The sequence below is a fragment of the Prionailurus bengalensis genome, chromosome D2 (genome assembly GCF_016509475.1).
Source record: "Prionailurus bengalensis isolate Pbe53 chromosome D2, Fcat_Pben_1.1_paternal_pri, whole genome shotgun sequence".
Taxonomy (NCBI): domain Eukaryota; kingdom Metazoa; phylum Chordata; class Mammalia; order Carnivora; family Felidae; genus Prionailurus; species Prionailurus bengalensis.
In genome coordinates, this window is record NC_057351.1 from 55249650 (window position 1) to 55272234 (window position 22585).

The 22585-nt window shown below is 48.9% G+C and overlaps 1 protein-coding gene across 1 annotated transcript in view; it reads right to left on the reverse strand.

Moving 5' to 3' along the window:
• The window catches only part of TLL2 (tolloid like 2), a 123026-nt gene that overhangs the window by 22118 nt on the left and 78323 nt on the right, over positions 1–22585 (reverse strand). The window contains exons 8-13 of the mRNA XM_043597120.1: positions 18040–18164; positions 15452–15567; positions 9998–10100; positions 3047–3163; positions 1922–2067; positions 1307–1502 (exon numbers count right to left, since the gene is read on the reverse strand). Coding sequence (XP_043453055.1) covers positions 1307–1502; positions 1922–2067; positions 3047–3163; positions 9998–10100; positions 15452–15567; positions 18040–18164 — 803 coding nt within the window. The remainder of the gene's footprint in view (positions 1–1306; positions 1503–1921; positions 2068–3046; positions 3164–9997; positions 10101–15451; positions 15568–18039; positions 18165–22585) is intronic.

Genomic DNA, 22585 nt, shown 5'->3' on the forward strand with positions numbered 1-22585 from the left:
ATTCTTGTTCTGTTTCTGCTTGGGTTTTGCTCTCACAGATGCCTCAAGACAAAAGAAAAAGAATCCCACGTATCTGTGTGGCACTTTCCAGCCTGTGGAGTCTCTCGACAGCCATCATTTTGTTGGGGCTTCACCACCGGTTAGGTAAAACGGGCAGATTTCTTCCCCTTGTTTGACAGAGAACAAAACTGAACTCTAATAAAGGACAAAGAGCTGCCTGCTCAGGGGTGCACGGCTTGAAATGGGTTTATCTGACACCTGTCCACTTATACAGAATCTGGGAGAAAGGGCTAAAGAGGGGGCAGATGGGGAGAGTGGGAGTAAGAGAGGGACCGGAATTTCTGGATCGGCACAGCCAGGAGTCCTTGGAGAGGAGGGAGGGAGAGGAAAGCAGCTTCCTACTGGATGTGAATAGTGCCACGCATCAAGGGATCTCAGGTGTGGATTAGATAACACCACTCAGTGGCTGCTGGTGTGCCACCAGGTGCCCGATCACAATGTGCTGGGGAGTATCCATGCTTCCCTTTGAGAGTGTGGTCTGAGGGGCTTCCAGGAGGTCCCCGAGAGCAGAGAAGGAAGACCTGCCCACACGAAGGAGCCCTGAGAAGCCCATTCTGCCGGGGCCAGGAAAGCTGGTCTTCCCATGGCATTCTGGGTCTGCTTTCATGAAGACTGCAACGCAGCCATGGAGGTTTGTTCCCTGAGCACCACCCCCTCACTGTCCTCCCCACCCTGACCCACTTGAGGGTAGACTTGTAGGCTGGGGGTGGTGCCTCGGCTGCTGAAGACGGAGGCTGCCTCTCTGGCCCACACCGGGGAATGTAAAACAGTGCTGCAGAAAGAGTTGGGGCTTAGGGGTCAGACTGCGCTTGGATTCTTGATCAACCACTTAGCTGAGTGACCCAAGCAACCCTTCTCGACTCTAACCAAACGTGATCCAAACCCAACTCAAAGGGTTATTCGATGACATCCTGTAAACCAAGTACCTTGCACAGTTCCTGACACACAGTAGGTGCTCAGTTAATGAGACTGACTGCACAAATATTTATTCTTATCAATGCTCATTCCCTAAGGTTCACTAAGTTGACCTTGTAAACTTACGAAATCTAATTTCGACGCCAAGGCTGCCCCTGCTCCTGAGTCCGCGGCGGACTTTGTTAGAGGCAGCTCCGCTATGGGTCACCGCCTTCTCCCAGCAGGGAGCCTTGTTTGACGCTAAGGTTCCATATGGGTTTTATGATTCTTAGGCCAGGGGGGCAATACCTCTTCCTGTGACTAAAAATGGAAACAAACTGCTAATTCATACCCTTGAAAAAATTGGCTGCAAAGCCCGCTTTATTGATAGAGCCATCGGACACAAACTTCATCCACATTCTGTTGGAGCTCGATTTCACATCTTCCGGCTTCTCGTAGCCACAGAAATGGCCAATCAGGGCACTCTCTTCCGTGGGGCCGTCGCGGATTTCCAGGTAGTCGTATGCACAGCTGTCATGCCTTTCAATCTAAACAGAGAACCAGAGGCAATGTGAAAGGTGACGGATGGTCTGGCTTTAAGGTTTTTTATGTAAGAAGGGAACCGAAATAGCACTTTCAAAAATCTAGTCTAGGGTGGACCAAATTGTGCAGACTAAGAGATGATAAGTAGGGAAGAGCGATTCTACAAAACATCCTGGGATCCCCTCCTAGACTTTTACTTCCCCCCATCTACCCAGGCAGCCATCAGAAAGGCGGTGGAGACAATTTCAAAGCCTGCAAAGATTTTGATATCAAATGCCCAGGTACAATGCACCGTGAGCTTGAAACGGACTTCGGTTCCTGTTTTCAACCAAAAAAGTGGAAACCCGTCTTTATAGAGCACAGAGTGTCTGGCAGAAGTTTATGTTTACTTCCTCCTGGGGAAGAAACCCTGAGCAGTACTCACCTCAAAAGCTTGGAACGTAAGCCCCACGTGAAACCCTTCCGAAACCGTAATCCTCCAGACACATTCCTTGGAAGGTCTGTAGTCATCCGGGTAGTTGGGAGATTGAATCTGACCAGCGTCTTTGTTAATATCTCCCCCACACGTAGCTTTAGAAAGAGAATCGGGAAGAAAAGGAATGGGGTCCTTGGTCAGACCTTTAGGAAGGAAATTCATGGCCACTTATCACCACTAGGTGGCTCCACTTGGCAACATTTTCATTTCCAGCCAACCAAGACTGTGCCTCCGGAAAGGCACAATTTCATTTGTTTGCAACTCTGAATTTTTTTCATATAAAGAAAATAACCTTGCAAAACAGAGGTTCTCCACCTTTTCTGTGCATCAAAATCACCCGGGACATTTTTTGAGCTGTGGAAGCAGGGGCCATGTCCCCAGAAATTCTGATGCAAGTGTGTCTGGGGGCGGGGGGCGGGGTGAGGGGGGTGCTCCAGGCAGCTGTGATGTTTGAAGTCCCCAAGGGATTCTAATGTAGAGAGCAGAGGCCTGCTGGTGCGGAGGGATCCGCACCTGCACGCGCGCACACACACACGTTATTTCTTTTATAAAAACAAAATTTTGGTGTCTGCAAAATTACAATTTACCCAGTAGGTGGGATAAACTGAAGCAGAAATGCCCTGGTGGCAGCCGCCTAGAGCCCAGACCTATGTGTTCCCTCAACTCGATCACCAGGGTGGCCTCAGAGGCCCTTTCAAAAAGTGTCCTTGTAAATACCCTGATATTGTCCAAAGTCTTCTTTTCATAAATGAAACAGAGGCCCAGAGAGGTCAGGTTCTTTTCTCGGGCTCACACAGCTATTCAGAGGCTGCTTTCATTTCCCCAGGGCTCTACACCTGGGACACGCTCCCCAGCCCCACTGGAGTGGAGTCCAGCGGGTGGTGACAGGTGGACGACACCTGTCGTGACGTGAGCACAGCTGCGGACCTGGGGATCCTCAGCCCGGCCCCTGCGGTGGTTGCCCCTACCCCTCACGGCTCTGGCGGCTGCCACGCGTGCGTGGGTGCAAGAGGGACAGCGGGCCGCGTGGGAAGGTCAGAGGTGGAACGAGAGCCCCCCCTGCCGTGAACAAACCTTCGTACACCGCGAAGAAACCCTTGCCCAAGGTGCTGCTGCTGCTCCGGAACTCCACCCAGAGCCGGCTGTCCGTGGAGGTGAGGGGCTCCGGGGCCCTGTCACCACAAAACCTGCCTGGGAAGTGGAGAAGACGGGTCAGGCCGCCGCAGCAAGCAGCTCCTTACAGACACGGGGCCGCGTTTCTCCAAACGTCCTCGAGGTGAGCGGTAACCCTAGCTGTGGCGATTCTCCTGCAGCACATGCAGGAGTCACAGATGGAAGGAAGCAGTCACCGGGCCTGTGTGTCCCCTTCAGGCTGACTTCAAGAGAATGCCAGACTCCAATCAATCCAAGTCCCCGGAGTGTAGCTCAGGCACCCCTCCTCTGCCAGGTGGGTCCCGCCCAGGTGCTGAAGGTGTGGCGGGATAATGGTCCCAGATAGTGATGAGCCTTCCCTCCCCTGGCGTCTCCCACTACATATGTGGCCCTTCTTTGGGGGCAGAGCATGCCTTTAGGAAGAGAGTCTGCTTTCCTCGCCCCAGAGAAGAGATGCCAGAGAACACATGACCAAAAAAAAAAAAAAAAAAAAAAAAATCAAACCTTCTTGGCTTTTGAACTTCCCAAGCCCAGTCACAATTACAAAGACTTGGGAGAACACACGATGTGTAAGAGCACATGTTTCCATCCTGGTAGTCTTAGAAAGATTCCTAAAATAGATGAGTGAGGGAACTAGGGAGGAGAGGGTTAGAGAGGGCACAAGGGACGCTTTGGAAGGACCCTGTGCCCTGTCCCACCTTGAGCTAAGACCCTGGATGGAAAAGGATGATAGAGACCTCAAGTGGGTTTGAGGGTCTGGGAGAAGGACAGGACTGCGCCCCCAGTCCCTGGGCAGAGCCTGGAAGGGCGACAAGATCTTTGATCCCCATGCCCACCGGGGGTCAGAACAGGAGTGTGTACATGGCTCATCCAGACATTAGGCCAGGAGACAGGCATGCAGAGTTCTTCAGGCAAAGGGATATGGAAGTGAACTTCCCATAGCCCAGAGGATGTGGGGAGCCATAGGACATCACCCACTGAATGTCTTCTAGGGAGACATGGACTTGGCACCAATCTGAACTGGCCTAGAATTGAGACAAGAAGGAGGCACAGCAGCCACTGAGGATTCTTTGCTCAGATAGAGGACTGGAGACCAGACAGGCATGAGGACGCTCAGCAATGCCAACTGAGATGGCAGTACGGATGCCCCCCCTGCCACCGTGCCGTGGCACATGTATACACCCCTTACTGGCACCCCCACCTCAGGGGAAGAAAACACAAACTGACCAAAATTAATTTCCCCTACCTGATAGAGAGGGGCTCATAATTGCCGTTGAAATTCTGCTATTGAAAAATACAAATACATGTGTATTTCTCTGACACTTGGGTATGAGTCTGATACTTGGATCTTTCACAGAGGAAGAGGCGGAAGGCCGTGACTTCCCAATGTATGGTAATCTTTGGCCCTATAATTCCCAATGTTGTGTAAAGATAGCAGCCATGGCAAGGGTGGGGATGGGAATAGGGTGAGACATGGGCTGGGTTGTACTGATCAGTTCACAACACAGACCAGTCAAGGTCTATTTGGACTGGAAACCATGGTTCTCTCAAGCACTGACTGCATAGGTCACTCAAAAATCCATCTGATATGGGGGAAATGGGAGGTCGTGCCTGTTCATGAGTATGGGTTTTCTTTTGGGTGATAAAAATGTTCTACACTTGATTATGGTGATGGTTGGTTGCACAACTCTGTGAGCATACTAAAACTCATTGACTTGTACACTTTAAATGGTGAATCATACAGTATGTGATTGATATCTCAATATTTTTTATGTCTATTCAACAGATATTTAGCAGGTGCTCCCTTATTGCCAGCACCATATTAAGCACTGCATCAACCACTTGAAGTTATAATTATGCTTTGCCCTTCTGAGAAATGGGGGAGTGAGGTTGAGGGAGGAATAAAGGCTACGATGGACGTTTCCTGATGGCCAACTGTGGACACGTTCTTTGGGGAGACATGGGGTAGAAGTTGCTAATCTCCTTCTGCTTCCTTCCGATTCTGGCCACCTGCAGCTTTTTGGATTTGATGAGCTTAATATCAAGTGAGATGAGCTGAGACTTCTGCCAAGAATTTGGCAAGGAAAACTCCATCAGAAGCCTATAAATTTTCAGTAATGGTTACTCTGGCATGGCCAATTAGTGTCAATTAATTCTTGGAAAACAACACATAAGCATGGGCAAGTAAGTACTGCTTACCAGTGAGGAGACAGAGCTGCTGAACAGCAGTTAAACAATGTGGGATCACAAAAGGAATTCCTTCTTGACCAAACTGAGTTTCAAGTCCAAATTTCTCCTTTTAAAACCCCAGCTGTCACAGCCACTGGGGACTGTTTCCAAAAAAGAGAAGAACTTCCCACGTCTGCCTTGCTGCCTAAGAACGTAACTGGATGAGATGAACCACCCACGGCTGGGCCACAGGACAACCTGGGTCTACTCACTCACTACTCTGGAGGGGGTTGGAATCACTGCTTTGGCAAAGCCAGGCTTGGTGGGGTAAGTTACAAATATTCCTAAGTAACTTCTCTCCCCAAATCACCTTGTAATTCTCACCTAGAACCCTTTACTTTGTCCCCTGCCCATTTCCTTCACGTTCTTATCTTCGCCATAACGGTCCCAATGAAAGCCCCTTTTTACTGAGCATGACCCTCTCCCCAGCGCTTTGCGTGGATGATCTAACTGCTTCCCCCTACCCTCTGAATTAGGGACTGTTTATTATTCATCTCATTTACGGGCAAACTGAGGGTTGAAGAATTTGAGTCGAGTTACATTCAACGTGAGTTATACTCAAAGTTGCAAGTGAAGCAGGATTTGAACCTTGGCAGTCTGAGCCCTTGACCTTCATCATCAATTTCACCTTCTTCATCACCACTGCCACCATCATCGAGAGGAACTTCTCTGTTAAGGTGTGATTCTGAACACTGTACACTTTTGGGTAAACAGACATGAAATCTGCTCTCTGGGAATGTAAACATCATTCCCAGTTTGGACACGGACACTTAGAAATGATAGATCAAAGCCTCCAACCATAAAGCAAGTCTGTGGTGACGCCGGGCTTGGCTGTTTGACTCACGCTGTCATTTCTGCCCACTTGAGAGGCTGCCCCTGCCCAGGGAGCCCCGGTGGTAGGGCCACGCGACACTGATTGGCCAGCCTGGCCTTTCTGAACCTCCCTCCCCACTTCAGGGAAAGGGGGAAAAAGGGCTTTTGTGTGCAGTGAGGTGGTACAGAATACTCAAAGACAGTTCTGCATACAAAAGTGCATTGTCAGAGTAATTCCTCCTGCAGAAATAAGGCAGGGGGATCCAATTAGCAGGACAGTGTTTCAAATCACTGGGTAAATTCTCTCTGCGGCCACGTTCCTCCCCACTTCAGGTGCAATCTCATAAGTGACCCCTGAAACTGAAAACTCAATTTGATGGCTCTAACTGGCCATGACATGCTCCCATTCTACTTTCATTTCTCTTTAATCACTTTGTGAAAAAGTGGGACCCAAACAGCCCCTTTCCAAGAAAACTAACAGGCTGGGGAGAAACTGGACTCAGAAAAGGTGTCAAATTCCTCAACGGAATCTGGTTCCCGGCTTTGGAGGAGGAGTTTAATAAGGATATCCAGAAGAGGAAATGCAGATGAGGACACTACAAGTGGGCTCCACGGGGAGTCATAAAGGGTTCATTCATAAAAAGTTATGCATCCATTATGCCTGGGTTTTCACACACTGCCCTGGGAAAATATGCAACGCACAGTTTTTCAGAGCAAGATGCATACTTTCACAATCCGCCCTAATCCGCTCTCCCTCCTGCCAAAGGGGCATTGACCTGCCTCCTCCCAGCAGATTTCATGGCACTGACCCCTCCCAGGGACCAGTTCGGCCCACACAATGCACTTGTTCCAAACACAGAAGTGCACTAACGGCTGCATTCGGAAACATCAGAGCAGGCCAAATAGCTGGCAGAGGAGAATTCCCGCAAACGAAGAATGACAGTTACAGGCACCGGGCCATGCCTTGGCTGTGGCACTCACACACACACACACACACACACACACACACACACTCACACTGCGAAAGTGTGTAAAATATGAGCCCCCAAAATAACCCAAACAAAACAAACCATCACCGACAACAAAGAGTGGCAAAAAGCCCATCTAATCAATGAAAGTGTAGCCAGGATCTGTAGTGAGAAAATTCTTGTTTCAAGTTCAAGAAAAGGAAATCACTGGAAATTCGTCTGCGAGTGCCCAGTCTCAGGAGCGTGTCTCAGCCCTCTCTAGGGAACTTCAGTAACCGAGAGCTTCCTTCTCCAGAGCCCTCCGAGTCTACTGCGTTCCTGGTGGGGTTTAGGGTTGCCAGATTTCGCAAACAAAAGTAGAGGAAAGCCAGTTAAATTTGAATTTCATATAAACAATGAATCATGCATTTTATCTGACGGTCCTACGGCGATACCCTTCTCAGATTCAGCAGTCCCCAGTCCCCACTCCCCAGGACCAGGGCATCTGAGTTCTGGTCTGATCTCATCCGCTAGCCGGCTGTGTGGACTTAGCAAGTTGGTCCACACTCGCGGAGCGTGTGCTCTCCTGGTAAAGGTGTGGGATAAGGGACTCTAAGATCCCTGCCAGGTTAAGGGGTCTGTGATTCCATGTTGTCATCCCAAATCCTCCCACACAGCCCCTTGAATTATCTTAATTATAAAATTCTACCTGAGTGCATTCTTGTAAAAGATGTAGAACAATCCAGAAGTATACAAACCAAACCATTTCTGGGCTTCCTTTCTCAGAGGTAAACACCTTCCCCCTTGCAGTCCCTTCTCTATGTGTGCGGTATTAAACAAGTACACACGCACATACACATGCACATACATTTATAGGGAAGCAGGAGCATTTCCTGACCCAACACATGGGGATTCGGACTCGGTAGTTTCCCAGGGATTTGTATTCACAGAAATCTGCCCAGCAGATGCTGATGTTCAGCCAGGTTCGGGAACTTCTGCTACCCAGAATGCCCTGCTCTCTCTCACTCGCGCATGCTCTCTCTCTCTCTCTCCCCCCCACCCCCGCCATGCCCAATCAGAGCTACCTGTAAAGCCACACCTCCTTCTGGCTGCTGGCATACCCCGCATCTGGTCACAATAGAGAGGGAGCAGGAGTGCAGGACAGGCAGCCTCCACCCTGCCATCGGGTGACAAAACCCATTTGTCCTACAATATACATGCTCGTGTCCATGGTTGGCTTGCCCACCTAGACTGTACGCTCCCCGACTGGTTCCTCCTAATGGGGGTAACCTGGTACCCCTACTCAGAGCCTGCTTTCTTCAGCACGAGTAGACACAACTTCCTATCCATCTGTAGCTCTGGAAATTTCAACTCGTGGTCCTCTGGATAGAAGGGGCGTGTGTGCTCTTCCCAATGAAAGCTGGCCTGGCTGAGACCTTGTGGCCATACAGAGCCTGATATCTGCCAGGCCCCTCAGACCTTCTGCTCCCATCTCTTCCGACCTACCCGGAATCTGATGTGAAGTCAGGCTCGGTCTGACCGTTTAACTCCCCAACTTAGCTCTTCCCCTTCCCTCCTGTTTCCATCGCTGGTCTGCTGTCCCAACAGCAGCTCACGCCCAGGCCAGCCATTCACAGCATAACCAGTGTGGCTGTTCCACCCACATGAGGATATGCCAGGGACAAAGATCTCACTGAGGGCTTAGCCTTGGCAACCCGGAAGCTCACCTGGGACTGCTCTAAAAATGAGAACAGCCCCACTATCAGCCAAAACCCTTCCATCCGGCTCCTTGCAAATCTGCTTCTCTCTCTGGGTCCACCATGGCTGTCATTTCTGAGTGAGATGAGTCCCTCTGTCCATTCCCAGGACACCGATGCCATAGGCTCTCTATACGCTCGTCTTTCTGGGTCACCCACGGGACATGGCTCTTCTGTAACCAGTCCTGAATGAACTGACCTTTCATCTTATGCCACCTGCCCACAGCCTCCCACTGAAAGGTCTAAGCTCCCTTTTCACGTATGAGTTCATGCACCGTGCATCTCCCAGAAAGGATACATGCTTACTGTAGAAAAATTAGAAAATACAGCTAAACCAGGAACATAGAATAAATTTTTAAAAATATACTCCATCATCCTGAAATAACCACTGTTATTTATTTACGCCTATAATTCCACTTGATATTTATACTGTAGATCACAAAATGGCTTCCTCCAGTTGAATCCAACCTACACATGTTTTAAATAATTTTGTTTTGAATAATCTGGGTCAAGATATTCACTGTTCACTCTGCCACACTCCCCACCACTCCTTATTTTAGTATGCCAACCCCATCTTACTCAGGTGTGCCTTATTTCCAAGGGCATCTGAGTTTGCAAAGCCTGCAAAATATACATATGAAGGGATTTTTATGAAAGTGGAATCCAACGGCATATTCCAGTTGGGAACACCTTTTTGTGAAACAATGCACAGCGAACACCTTTCTGTATCAATAAGTAGTCACCTCCAACTTTATTTTTAGTGGCTGGATAGTTTTCCACGGGAAAGATGTGTCACCAGTGCCTCAGCTAACCCCTGCTGGTGAACATTTAAATTGTTTTCCATGTTTCCCGCTCCAGTGAACATCCCCATCGCTAGAACTTTGCACGCTTCCTTCACTGGTTCTTTAGGATAAATTCCCAGAAGTAGAACTGCTGAGTTGAAGGGCGGTCTCAGTCCTAGAAGCTTTTAACACGTGCTGCCAGGTGGAGTGTTCAGAGTTTTACAACGACACGGGCTCTTGAGAGCTTCCCGTGACTGCTGTCAGGACGGGCCCCTCCGCACATTAACAGCGTCCCGCAGAACAAGCCGATCACCCCTCTCCCAGGGCTTTCTAAAGTCAACTCACCCAACAGGGGGGCTTTTCTCCAGTAACCATCCCGGACCTCCACATAGTCATACCAGCACAGGCGGCTTTTAAACAAATCCATGGAGGTGAAGGTTAGGACGATCTGTAAAGAGTTACCGGAAAAGTGAGTTGTGGCCGTGGAGCCCGAGGAGTTTTGAAGATACATCTTGCATGCCAGTGTTCTCACATTACCCGTTAGCATACAGCGCTCTGAGACCACAGTAGGAGTGTCCTCACGAGGACACACAGGAAACCTTGTGACATTAAATAATAAACCGTAAGCAGGATGGGGAGTAAACAGAGGAGATGGGTCCTCTGGTTCTGTCTGGGGAATAGCTTGAGCTTTTGAAGTCAGTAGGTGGTTTATAGAAAACAGGATGCATTAAAAAGATGGGCCAGGATGCCTTGAGACTGGGGATTTAGAAGGAGGTAAGGGGTCAGTGAAGTTCAGAGATACGGAAAGATCTTATAACATCATCAATCATTCCAAAGGGCCTGGGGTTAGCCTGAGTACATCTGAGCACCACTGTGAGCAGTGTCCCCTCGGCCATGACCTCACTCTCAAATAGCCTTCTTATGGTTAGTCCGTTCGTTCGTTTGTTCATTCATTCATCTCACCGTTGTTAGCTGAACACCCACTATGTGCCTGTCTGTGTTGGCCAATTGAGATAGAAAGATCAGCAAGACAGGGTTCTTGCCTTTAGGGAGCTCAGAGAGCACAGATGCGTCAGGCCAATTAGAGCACTCTTGAAACAAATGTTGAAAAGAGACGGATGGACAGAAAATGGAATTCTGTAGCCCCAAGGAGGGAGACATAAATGCTGCCTGGTGATACTGGAAAAGGCATCTCAGAAGAGGTGGCATTTAACCTAAGGGGAATAGGGGCCCAGCGGACAGAGACAGGACAAGAGGGCGTTTTGGTGAGAGGGACTGACATGAATAAAGGCAAGGAGACGTCTGGGGAATGGTACTGTACATCAGAGCAGGTTGTGGTTTGTGTGTCTGGAATGAAGAGGCAGGGGGGTGAGGAGGAGTGAAGGCCAGGGAGCTGGGGCTTCAGATGGACTAGGAAAGAGCTTTCAGCTCTTCATGGACATGGTGAGCCCATTCAGTGGATGCCCCCATCCACAAAGAGTGGAGGGAGTTGAGCGGCCCTGTGGACCTAGCACACAGGTGCTGTTCCCACAAACCTGCCACCCTTCCAGCTTGGGGCGTCCCTGACAGATGGCCCAGAGCAGAGCTCAGGCGCACCCCCCTTCACCCCCATCAAGCCCCGCCATGTAGGGTGTCCGCACCATGTCTTCTGTGCTCAGAGTGTCCCTGCTCCATCATTTCTCAGCTCTTTTCGCTCACTGGGGCCCCGCCCTGGCTGCTGCAGCACTGACCCTGTGCCTTAGCCCATTCGGGGCCCTCATCCTTAGCCAGTTCATCTCTCTCCCTCATCCACCGGCCACTTTCTTTTACATTTAGACAGCCCCAGGTCCCTCTGTCTCTAAGCAAACCCCCTAGGCTGGAGGGCTGCAGGTCAAAGGTTCCGGTGCCCTCCCGGCCAAATTGAAAGGACTGTTATTTATGGGCTCTGTTCTCCGTGGCCCCTCTGCTTTGAACCTCCTCTCTCTGGGTCTCACCACACCTGCCCTCTCCCCGCTCTCTGGCCTCAGCTGGCTCCTGTCTTCCCTGCTCCCCAGGGACTGTGAGAGCACCTCAAAATGGCATTTCCCTTCCAGCTTCCCTGTCCCTAAGTGGCACCGGTCAGCCAGGTGCAACCCTTTGCGCTTATCTTCACTTCGCCTTATTGTTTACCCCCTACGCCCACAGACGTTCTTCCCTTAACTTGTCTGTGTCCCCTGCTGCAAGCCGGTCTCACTGCCCCTTCAACACCGCTGCCTGTGTTGTACCTGCGGAGAGGATTCCTGAACTCCTCCCTGCCGTGCCCTGAGCCATTCTTCACAGTAGGGCTTCTAGATCCATCCTGCACTGGCATCTCATATTTATTAAACCTCTCCTACTCTCAGAAAACTTCAGTAGCTCCCCATGCCCTCATCTCATAAGTTAACCTCTCTGCTTACCTTCCAGAGACCCCAGAGTCCATCCTATGGGACCTCATTTCCCAATGTGCGTTGGCATATCCATGCTAATGGAACCTTCCCCAGGCCCAGCTCAGGGCATTCTGCCTCCTCCCGGAGTCCCTCTCTGACTGCCAAAATGGACATTGCCTTTCCCTCCTTGGGACTCCCCCCTCTCCCTTTCATAGTGACTGCAGGGCAGGTGTTTTTAGAATCAGGAAGATCTGGATACCTCAGCTCTATCACTCACTAGCTCTGGGATCTTGGGAAAATACTTGCCCGTTTAGATCTTTAGTTTCCTTATCTGCGAAACAACGTGCACACCATTGGTTACCGAGGGGGCTGCATGAGAAACTGTATACTGAGTGTATAATGAGGTCTGACACATAATAGGCACTCAATAAAGGCACTTTTAAAGAATCAGGCCTTACTGAGTGTATACTTAGTGCACCACAAACCAGACACACTAAGTGCTCTTCACAGGCTGCCTGTCTTAATTAGCCTTGCGAGTTTGCTCCCCGAGCTTCCTTTGGGCCAATCCCTCCCAATGTTCGGGTCTCAGGACAAGTAGCACCTTCTTCCACAAAACCCTCTGATCTCCTATGAAATGAAGAGGCAGTACCAGAAAATAACAGGCCAGCCCACCTCCTGTATTGTACAGTGTGTGTGTGTCTGTGTGTGTGTGTGTGTGTGTGTGTGTGTGTGATGTCACTCTTCTTTCAAACTAGACCAGTGGTTCTTAACCCTGTTCATGAATTAGTACCACCTCAGAAGTTTAAAAAATACTGCCCCTTCTTCAATTAAATCAGACTCCCTAGAGGTAAGGAGGGACCTTAACTAAACTCTAAGTCTCTTGAAGACAGGGACTGTAAATTAGATTTCTTTTGTATGTCTCACAGAGTTCACGTTCAGGCAGAGGACTCAGTAATATTTACTAGCCGGTTGTAATATAATTACTTAGCTTATCTTCAGAAAGAAAATGTTATTACAACTTCCTTGGTAACACCTTCAGGATCAAAATAAATGGGGTAATTATTCAGGTTAATTACTTTAAATATGTTAGGGAACCATAAAGACCATAGGGGAAGAGGTGATAAACAAGAGGTGATACTTGAACCAATCAAGTTTGCTAATTACTAGCAGCTCTGGGGAAGGCTGGAAGAAGCAGAAATGGAAATAATTGGTACAGGAATTTCAATGAGGTATATTCTCTCTGCCCCCCAGTTAGCAGTAATAATTAAGACTTGATGAGTCTTATGTAGTTCAAACATATCACATAGCCTCTGCTATTTAGGGAAATTCAACAATTTGGGGCTTTCTGGATCACTTCCTCCTCCTGCTCCTCTTCCTTCCTTCCTTCCTTCCTTCCTTCCTTCCTTCCTTCCTTCCTTCCTTCCTTCCTTCCTTCCTTCCCCTCCTTCTCATTAATGACTCCATCAGGCACAGGAACAGAACATGCACCTGAGGAAGACAAATCTGCAGTCTCTCAGGCTCAAGATGACAACCACACTGTCCTAAATGCTTAGAGCCCAGAGGAAGAGTTGTACATGTGGGTATTGTACGTGAAAACATACACACGTGAGCATGTGTGTGTGAATGCATGTTCAAATGCCTATTAGCCTGACCCCTTTGTGGAATAGTATAGGATGATGGCTAAGCATCCAGCTTCTCACCTGGATTCAAATCCCAACTTTGCCACAAACTGAGTAGCCTTAGGCAAGTCCCTTTCCTTACCTGAAAAATTAATGTGGGTATAGCACCTATCACACGAGTTGTGAGGATTAAAAGAGAATCCACATAATATGCTGAGAATAGAACGCAGCCCATAGAAAACATTTAAAGGGATGCTTTTTAAAGTTATGAATTAGGCATACCTGAAGATTGGCTACAAGCACCTAACAATCCATCACCCCACAACACAGTTGCAGATTTCTCACTTGGCCACCCATCCACTCACATGCCCATCCAACAAATACTTTTTGTGTGTCTATGTGCCAGGGGCTGTGTTGGGTGGCTGGAGACCTAGGGGTGAACAGTCTCTGTCCTCAATGAGTTTAGGGTCTTTGAAGGCAGACAGCCCAATAAACCAGCAGTCACGATATTGTGGAGTAAGTTATGGCAGGTATGACTAGAGGGAATTAGGAACATGGGATAGAGGGGGCATCTCAAAGACAGCTGCACTTAGTCTGAGACAATCTGAAAAACCCTTGGATTTGTAGGGAGGCGTAGTAAACACACACACACACACACACACACACACACACACACACGTTTCAGGAATGCAGAAGCCCCAGTTCCCAGTTCTATATTTTACTGTGAATTTGGTCAATTTTTAAAAATGTCTGAGCCTTGGTCAGCTGAGTGGCTCAGTCAGTTGAATGTCCGACCCTTGATTTTGGCTCAGGTCGTGATCTCATGGTCATGAGATCAAGCTCCGTCCTGAGCATGGAGCTTTCTTAAGATTCTCTCTCTCCCTTTCTTTCTCCCTCTGTGCCTCCCCCACTCATGCTCTCTCTCTCTAAACAAGAAAAATGTCTGAGCCTGAAGTTCCCTATCCATATAATGGATATCAGGAGATGCCTGTGTGGTAGGGTTGAGAACATACCATCCTTGGACCAGGACGAAAGAGGCCTCTGTCCTGACCCAGCTCTAGGGGAATATAGAGGGTATCATGGAATCTTCCGACCCAAATGCTTGTGCTCACTCAGAGCTTGCATAGCTCCTAGACCTAATTCCAGGTGCCCTGGATCCTGGAGTCCCCCGTCCAAATAGCCCCGAGCCCCTTCCAGAACATGCAGAGATCTCTGCCCTGAATCCACCCTCCCGAGGGCAGACAGCACACCTAACCAGTCCATTCTGCTGGAGGGGCAGCCAAAGAATAGCTGTTTGCAAGGTAGGGGTGCAGAATGTTCAGGAGCGTGGGCTGGAGTTTCGCCACGGCTGCTCCTGAGATGAAACTGGGGGCTGAGAAGAGAAGGAGGGGCCAGCTGTGGGTTGAGGGCTAGCTTGCCCCATATTGCTACCTTCCAGAGCAGCATTCTGAGGTGTCGAGGAACCCTACACTGGACCCTCGCCTTCCGAGGCATTCTGATGGTGTATTTACCAGGGGAGAAGGACACAGTCTACTTTGATTTACAGACTGTGAGCTTGATTTACAACTCATGTGGACATTTAGCTTACAGGCCTCCATTTGTATGGGTGATCCTGGTTGAAAGAAAAAAATAATAAAGAATTAAGAAATAAAGAACTAAAGAATGTTAAGCAAGCTAGCACAGCACCTGGGTGCTCACAGCAGCTGCCATTACTATGGTTAATAATAGTACAATCCCCCACACCTCACACAACCCAAAGAAAGCTACGTCATTTCCTGAGGTGGTTTCACACCTACCTTTTCCCCTGGAGTGACCGATATCCTCCAGACACAGTGGGAATAAGAAGGGTAGCCATTTGGGAAACCAGGTGCGGAAAAGTTTCCTGTTGTGTCCTGCAGGGTCTCCCCACACGCTGTGCAAGCAAAACAACAACTGTGATTCCGGCACACACACTCCCCACCTAAGCAGCTCCCTGCACCAGGCCACTGAGAAAACACACCGCTTGACCAGCCAAAGCCCTCGGAACGCATTGGCGAGAAACCGGTCAGGCAGATTGATGATGTTTTCTGGCTAATAAAAGTGAAAATAGGATCCGGGACGAGAACGTAATACCCAGGCGTTTCTTCTGAGGCTCCCAGGATATGGTGGGCAAGTTTCCCAGCCTTGCTGGGCCTTAGTTTTCTTACCTGTAAAATGGACAAGACCTGCCTAGAGGGTTAATGAAATGGCACATAGTGAGTGGTCCACACATAGCAGCCATTATATTATGACTGACAGGGGCACCTTGGTGGCTCAGTCAGTTAAGCCTCCAACTTTGGCTCAGGTCATGATCTCCTGGTCTGTGAATTCGAGCCCCGCGTCGGGCTCTGTGCTGACAGCTCAGAGCCTGGAGCTTGCTTTGGATTCTGTGTCTCCCTTTTTCTCTGCTCCCCCGTGCCCCCCCCCCACCTGCTCCTGCTCTCTCTCTCTCTCTCTTTCTCTTTCTCTCTCAAAAATAAATAATAAACATTAAAAATAATTTTTTCTTAAGTACAAATAGGTGAAGCGACAAGAAAAAACACTTTGAAACACATTTCAGGTATTAGTTTGAATCTGGTCTCTTCTTTTTTTGCTACCTATTTCTGAACGAGCAACCAAATAGTCAAGAAAACAGAAAAATGACCAGAGGTATGGGAAGCTGGGCTACTCTACAGTAGACCATCCCACCTTTGAATGTTGGAGGGTTGTCTGGTCCTAAGTCTAGAACCTAGTTCTTATGTGTGTGAAAAATATTTCACCCAATTTGTCCTTAAAAAGAAAGTATCTGTAGGAGGAAGCTCGGGACCCGCGGGTTCCTTACCTCCTGCCCCCTCCTGATTCCAAACCCAAACCCCTCCTCCTATGGGGTTACCCCAAAGTGTGGAAACATATGCATCTCTTCCTACATGCAATTCACCCTCCACTCGACAACTACCCCCCCTTTCAGTTACTACTTGAAATTACTGGAAGCTGCAGTTTTGGAGCCGCAGGAAGGAATACTGGAGAGCGGCCCGTCATCAGCCTCAGGAAATCCTGGATATTGGGGCTTCGATATCATGTTACTGAACAACTGCCAGGCATCATGAGGATTATGCCCGGCAGTCAACACCCCCAAGGGTTCCATGGAAATTATTTTAGAATAATCATCAACATTCTGCAAGAATAGATGCATTACTATATGGCTCCATGGTATTTACCAGCTGCCTCCAATCCTTTTGGGAAGTAAGAGCCATATACATTATAACTAAATAAATACTATGGCATTTCCCAGGGAATGCTATAAGGTTTCTCTTTCAATTCAGCAAGGTTATATGATACGTGTGACCTGCATTTCAGCCCTAACACACCCCCAGATGACTAATAGCTGGATGGACATATTTCTTAGAGTTTTGTGATGGACCAAACCCCACCCAGCCCTTTGCGTGCCCTGTGATCCCACTTAGCAGGGCAACGGGATAGCCTAGATTTTCTAATATGGCGCCTATTTTGAACATTCTGTCCCATGATCAGACCGTGTGTCTGGTCTGGGGCATTTGGAAAATGTTACTGGACCTGTTAGCAATGAATTTCCTTCTTCCTCCCCAAAGTGCTGAATTGAATTCTCTCCCCTCAGTGGTAAAAACCTGGCTGCTCTAACGCTTTGCACTGAAGCTCAACAACTTAAAGGGTCAGCGTGAGCTCACTTCCAGGGCCGCAGGCTGGGGGAGGTGCTGGTGATGCTGAACCAAGGGTATGGAAGGCAAAGAGGGCAGATTCAAGAGGAGGGCCCTTGCGGATGAGCAGAGAAACAGACATCTCCTCAGACCCTGGTATACTGTCCAGTCTTTGCTGGCAGATTTCTAGCCGATGACCAGAACCCTAGGAAGCCCCCAGGACCATAGACGTAACCTCATTTACAGCACTGAGTATTTGGGAAGCTGACTCCCACCCTCCTTCATTCACTGTCTTCCTGCAAAACCCGTGGTTTTTGTTTTGCCAAACCCACATCCCCTATTCCCACAGGAAGGAGAGGAGATTTTGTAGTTACAGGGTACGCACTGCTTCGGGCCCCCATTCACTGTTGTTCCACTATCCTTCTTCCTCTTCAGAATATCAGGCCTTTGCCAGAGAATTCTGAGGATTCTGACACATTAAACTGTGAGCTCCAAGACCTATTATTCGTGTCACTACTGGCAATCACCTCTGCACGTGGGCCTCCTACACTGTCTAAAACCTCCATATAGATACCATAGATACCAGAAATTATAGCAGCCTCTCCATGTTCTCCAAGCTGTTTTTCCCAGCAAGGGGGAATGTTGGCAAAGGATGGCTGAGTCATGCTCTGTGGGTGCAACAGAGGCCCCGGGACTCCCCGGGATTCAGTTACCTGGGCATTTGTACAGCTTCCTGGCTTGCGCTATGTCTCCCTGACTGAGCCGCACACGCTGACCAATGGTTGGCCTGACGCCATTGTCGTCTCGACGGGGGAGGATGGTGTCTAAGAAAACTCCTCTACAGGAAGAAAAGAGAAAGAGAAAGGAGAAAGAAAAGTCAAGGCTGGCTGGCTGGCCGGGCTGGAACTTACAGTCTTCATTTCCTTGCCCATAAGCCCGTTGACATCCCCAGCCTCTGGATGGCCTCTCTGTAGGCCAGTATGACTGAAGACGTTGCTTCACTCGTCCTGGCATGTGGGTATTCCGTTTCATGAGCAGCTTACTCACTTTCCAATGGGAAAATGACTCTGCCAAGCTTGCCAGTCTGCCCTAGTCCACTGGCTTAGGGGCTTCCTTACCGACATGTACTGTGCATTTCCACAAAGCCCCTGACAGGTCCAGGCCCTGGGGCCGCCACATCCTGCAACTTCAGGGAGCACCATTCAGAGAGACCGAGGTGTGAGTGGTGCCCCCCAGAGTTGTGCAACAGGCACTACTGAGCATGGACAAGTCTTGGAGGGGCCCCACAGGGAGCCTGGGGACCAGCACAGAGTGAGGCTCTCAGGGGCTGGTCAGTAAGTGCTGCTTGACAGGCTGGTGAATAATGGGAATCAGAGTTTGGGGGCCTTTCTGGCAAAGGGGATAATCAGATGGAAAGTGAGATGAATGTAGAGAACAAAGTTGAGAGAGTCCTAGTCTAGAAGTTTCTATGTAAGGCCTGGCTCCACCACCTGGGTGAGCTTAGACAAGCCCCTTCCCCTCTCTGAACTTCAGTTGACTCCTCTAACAGTAAGAGAGTGGCCTAGACAGTCACAGCAGCCCTTTCCAGCTCTAAACATCCTATTCTACTCCCACGTGAATGAAGTCTAAAATGACCAAGTCAGGATGCCCGGCTGAGTACTGGCCCTATTTACATCTCCATGATGTGGGTGTGGTTGACCCCTTCCTGAGCCTCCTTCTCTGCTTCCAGACCCCCAATGAGGGACCCCTCCTGGAAGGTAGGGTCTCCCTTCAGATCAACTCCTTCTCCAGTTACCAGTTTCTTCCCTCCCTTCTTAACCAGGTTTCTGGAAACAATGGATCCCATTCTCTGTCTAGCTGCCCACATACCATTCACTTTTCAATGCAATTGCAATCAGACTGCACCAGCAACGGTCAGTGGTCACCAACTAACTGACAACTCGGATGGACACCTGTCAACCCCCACCTGCCCTCTCTTACAGCACTGCCACTTTTCTGCTCCTTCCTTCCTCAGACTCTCTTCCCCTGGTGTCCAGGGCACCACTGTCTCTGCGCGGCAAGTTAGCATCCACGTCTGCTCCCCACTCCATGCTTTCCCTTGGGAATCTGCCCTCTTCCTCTCTCCCGTCTCCTGCTCCACCTGCAACTCTGGGCTTTAGCTGATGCCAATAGACTCACAGAGAATTCTCTGATTCTGACCCCAGAACCATCTGCTAAGCCCCAGATGCCTGGCGACCCCTCCACTACACTGTCATGTGGGTCTCATATCCATGTTCGTTCCATGACTCTTGTCTCCCAAGAGTGAATCTGAAGGCACCATGGCACCTTCTATCGTGCTTTGAATCTATGCCTTCCTCCTCATTCCAGAACACTGCCTTAGCTCAGGCAAACAGCATCCCCTTTCTGCATTCTTCCATAGCTTCTTACCTGGTCTCCCTCCCTGTAGACTCAGTCAGCTCTATGTTGCACCCACAACAGTGCAACGTGATTGTCCAGAAATGCAAGGGCAGCCTTGTGTCCTCTCCACTTAGAAGCCTCCACTGATGTCTGATCACCACCCGGATCCTCAGGCCCTTGGCTCACTGGCCTCTGCCTTCCTCTTCAGCCACTTCTCCTGATACCTCCACCCCACTTGGTAGCTTAAGCAACACCGAATCTCGGATAGCCCCAAACATGCCCTTACGCAGGCTGTCCTCTCGGAGGCTGTCCACTGCCCATCTTCTTGTCCACTAGCAAACTCCTGTTCATTCGCCAAAACCCCATCAGATGGCTTTCCCTCTTAAAAGTCTTCTCGAACCCTTTTTATCCCTCCTTATCCTGAGTTATTCATTCCCTCCTCTGGGCTACCTCTTGGCCTTATTTGTCTAGTCTCTTCTTATCATACTGTATTGTCTTTTTTGAAGGGTGAAGATATTTGTCATCTCTGCTAAATAATAAGTTCCTCAAGCAGAGAGACTGAGACTTTCATCTTTATGGCCTTAGGGACTGGAGCACAACAGGTCAAGAAATAATTTTTGAATTAAATTATGTAACCAAGGTAGGGCAGTGTCTTCAAAAAATTTTGCAAAGTAATTTACACCCAAGGGAAATGCGACAATGCATGTTACCTAGTTATTAGCTGCACTGTCCCTTCTCCTCCCTCTCACTTTCTCTCTAAAACATTTCCTTTCCCCTCAATTCTGCACTACTTTGGAAAATATATATTATTCTTATATCTTGCTGGTGGCATGTGTTATTATCTTTCTGGTTTTGCATATATGTTTTCTAAATCAGACTTCAAACCCACTTTCTTTCCAACATAAGCAAGCAAGAGCCTAGATCATCTGCCAATTTCCTTTTAAGTATCCCCATCCCCAACCTTTAACCTGTCTTTCTCGATTTCCCATTGCCTTATCTCTGGGTCCAGAGCCTTCTAGAGAAACTTTAGGGGAATCCTTGTTTTCCCTCACTGACTTTGCCAAGTTTTAAACTACAAGTTATGACTCTACATAAAATTCTAAATCCAATCACCTACTAGATCTAAAAGGGGGCACTTCTGCCCTATAATTAAATGGGTCCATTCGTAATTTTTTTCTTGATTCCCCTGAAGGAAAGAAATTTTCCTGCACAAAATGCAAAGCTCACCACCATCTCTTAGCAACCCAGGCCAACCAACCTTGCTGAAGACCACAGCATATAGGTGACTCTGCCAGTGTGGAGAACGTGTGCTCCCACTGACCGTTCACAGGACCTTCTTATGTGCCAGGACCAGGCCTGAGCACTTTACATGCACCATCTCATTTAGTCCTTGTAACACCCTAGGCCAGTGCAATTATTAGGGTCTCCTCCCCACCGGTGAGAAAAAGCCTGCAGAGCTTAAGTGATTCTCCCAGAGTACAGAGCTAGTAATGGAGAGCCAGCCCTGGAACCCAGGCAGGCCAGAAGCCCATCTCCCGGCATCCTCCTCCTTCCAGCCAGTGTTCTCACTGCCCAAGGAACAATAGGCTTTAATGTGTGCTAGATAAATGATAGAGTTAGGAATGTGAGAGACTTCAAAAACTGAAACAGCAGGAACAACATCAGCCCACACTCAGATAGCTCTTTGGGGCTGGGACGCCCTCTTTGACATGTCCCTGAGCTGCCAGCAAGACGGAAGGCTCTGGAAAATATTTACTACAAGAGCCATCCCCCGCATGAACCGCTGCAGTGACATCCCTCTTTTATGTAGGACAACTCTTAGCCCTGACACTCTGCTAAACTAAGAAAGGGTTTGGCAGATGCTTTAGGGAATAAAGCTGTCAGCTCTGAGCTCTCCAAAGATGCCCCTGTACCACAGATCTCTCTCCCCAGCTCCTAGACCCTTGCCCAACGAAACCTCCAAACACATCACTCTCCGCAGCCAAGGTCCAACCAAGGGGGAGAGGGAGGGACTGCAATAAACCAGAAAATAAAGTTGGAAGGAGTCAGATCAATTGTAAAGATACACAAAGATTGGGTTTCCCATCAGCTGGAAGAGTAGTTCCTTCCAGATGAGCAAATGTTCTATAAGCCATTTCTTGCTCTTTTTCAAACTCAAAGACGATGCACAGGCTGGCTCCAGGGGATATGTGGCCAGGAGTAATGATGTGGATTTAAGGACTGGGAAACTTGACGAAAAGTGGGCCAGGAAAGACCATTAGTAAGGATGCCACTGTTAAATGTCCCACTGAACAAAGTAGTTTCCTGAAAATCCATGCAGAAAGTTGGCAGAAAAGACGAAACAGCTTTGCCAACATCGTTGTGAACCCTGGGGCAGGGGTGAGAAGATAACTGTGGTAGATTGTTACAATAATGGGAGGCACCTCCTAATGTACATAGCCTTCACCTTGTACCTTGCTCCAACCATTGAAATGTGACAGAAGTGATGTCCTGCAAGTTCTAGAGCCTGGGTCTTAAGAGTCTTGTGGCCTCCCAGCTTGTCTTTTAGGAGCTCTGAGTTCCAGTGCAGTGAGGAGCCCTGTCCAGCCTGCCAGAAGTTGAAAGGCCACAGGGAGGAAAACTGGGGGGGCCCCAGTGCACAGGCAGCACAACGGCCAGACATGGCACTGGCCATCCTGGACTTCTCAGCCCAGTCACTTTGTCAAATGACTACTGCTGTGGAAATGATCCCAGGCAAAACCAGAGAAGAATGAGCCAGAGTGACCCACAATGTCACAAAAAATAAGTTGCTGTTATAAACCATGACATTTGGGGGTAGACTCTTCTGAGGCAATAGATGACATCATGGTAGCAGAAGGAGAA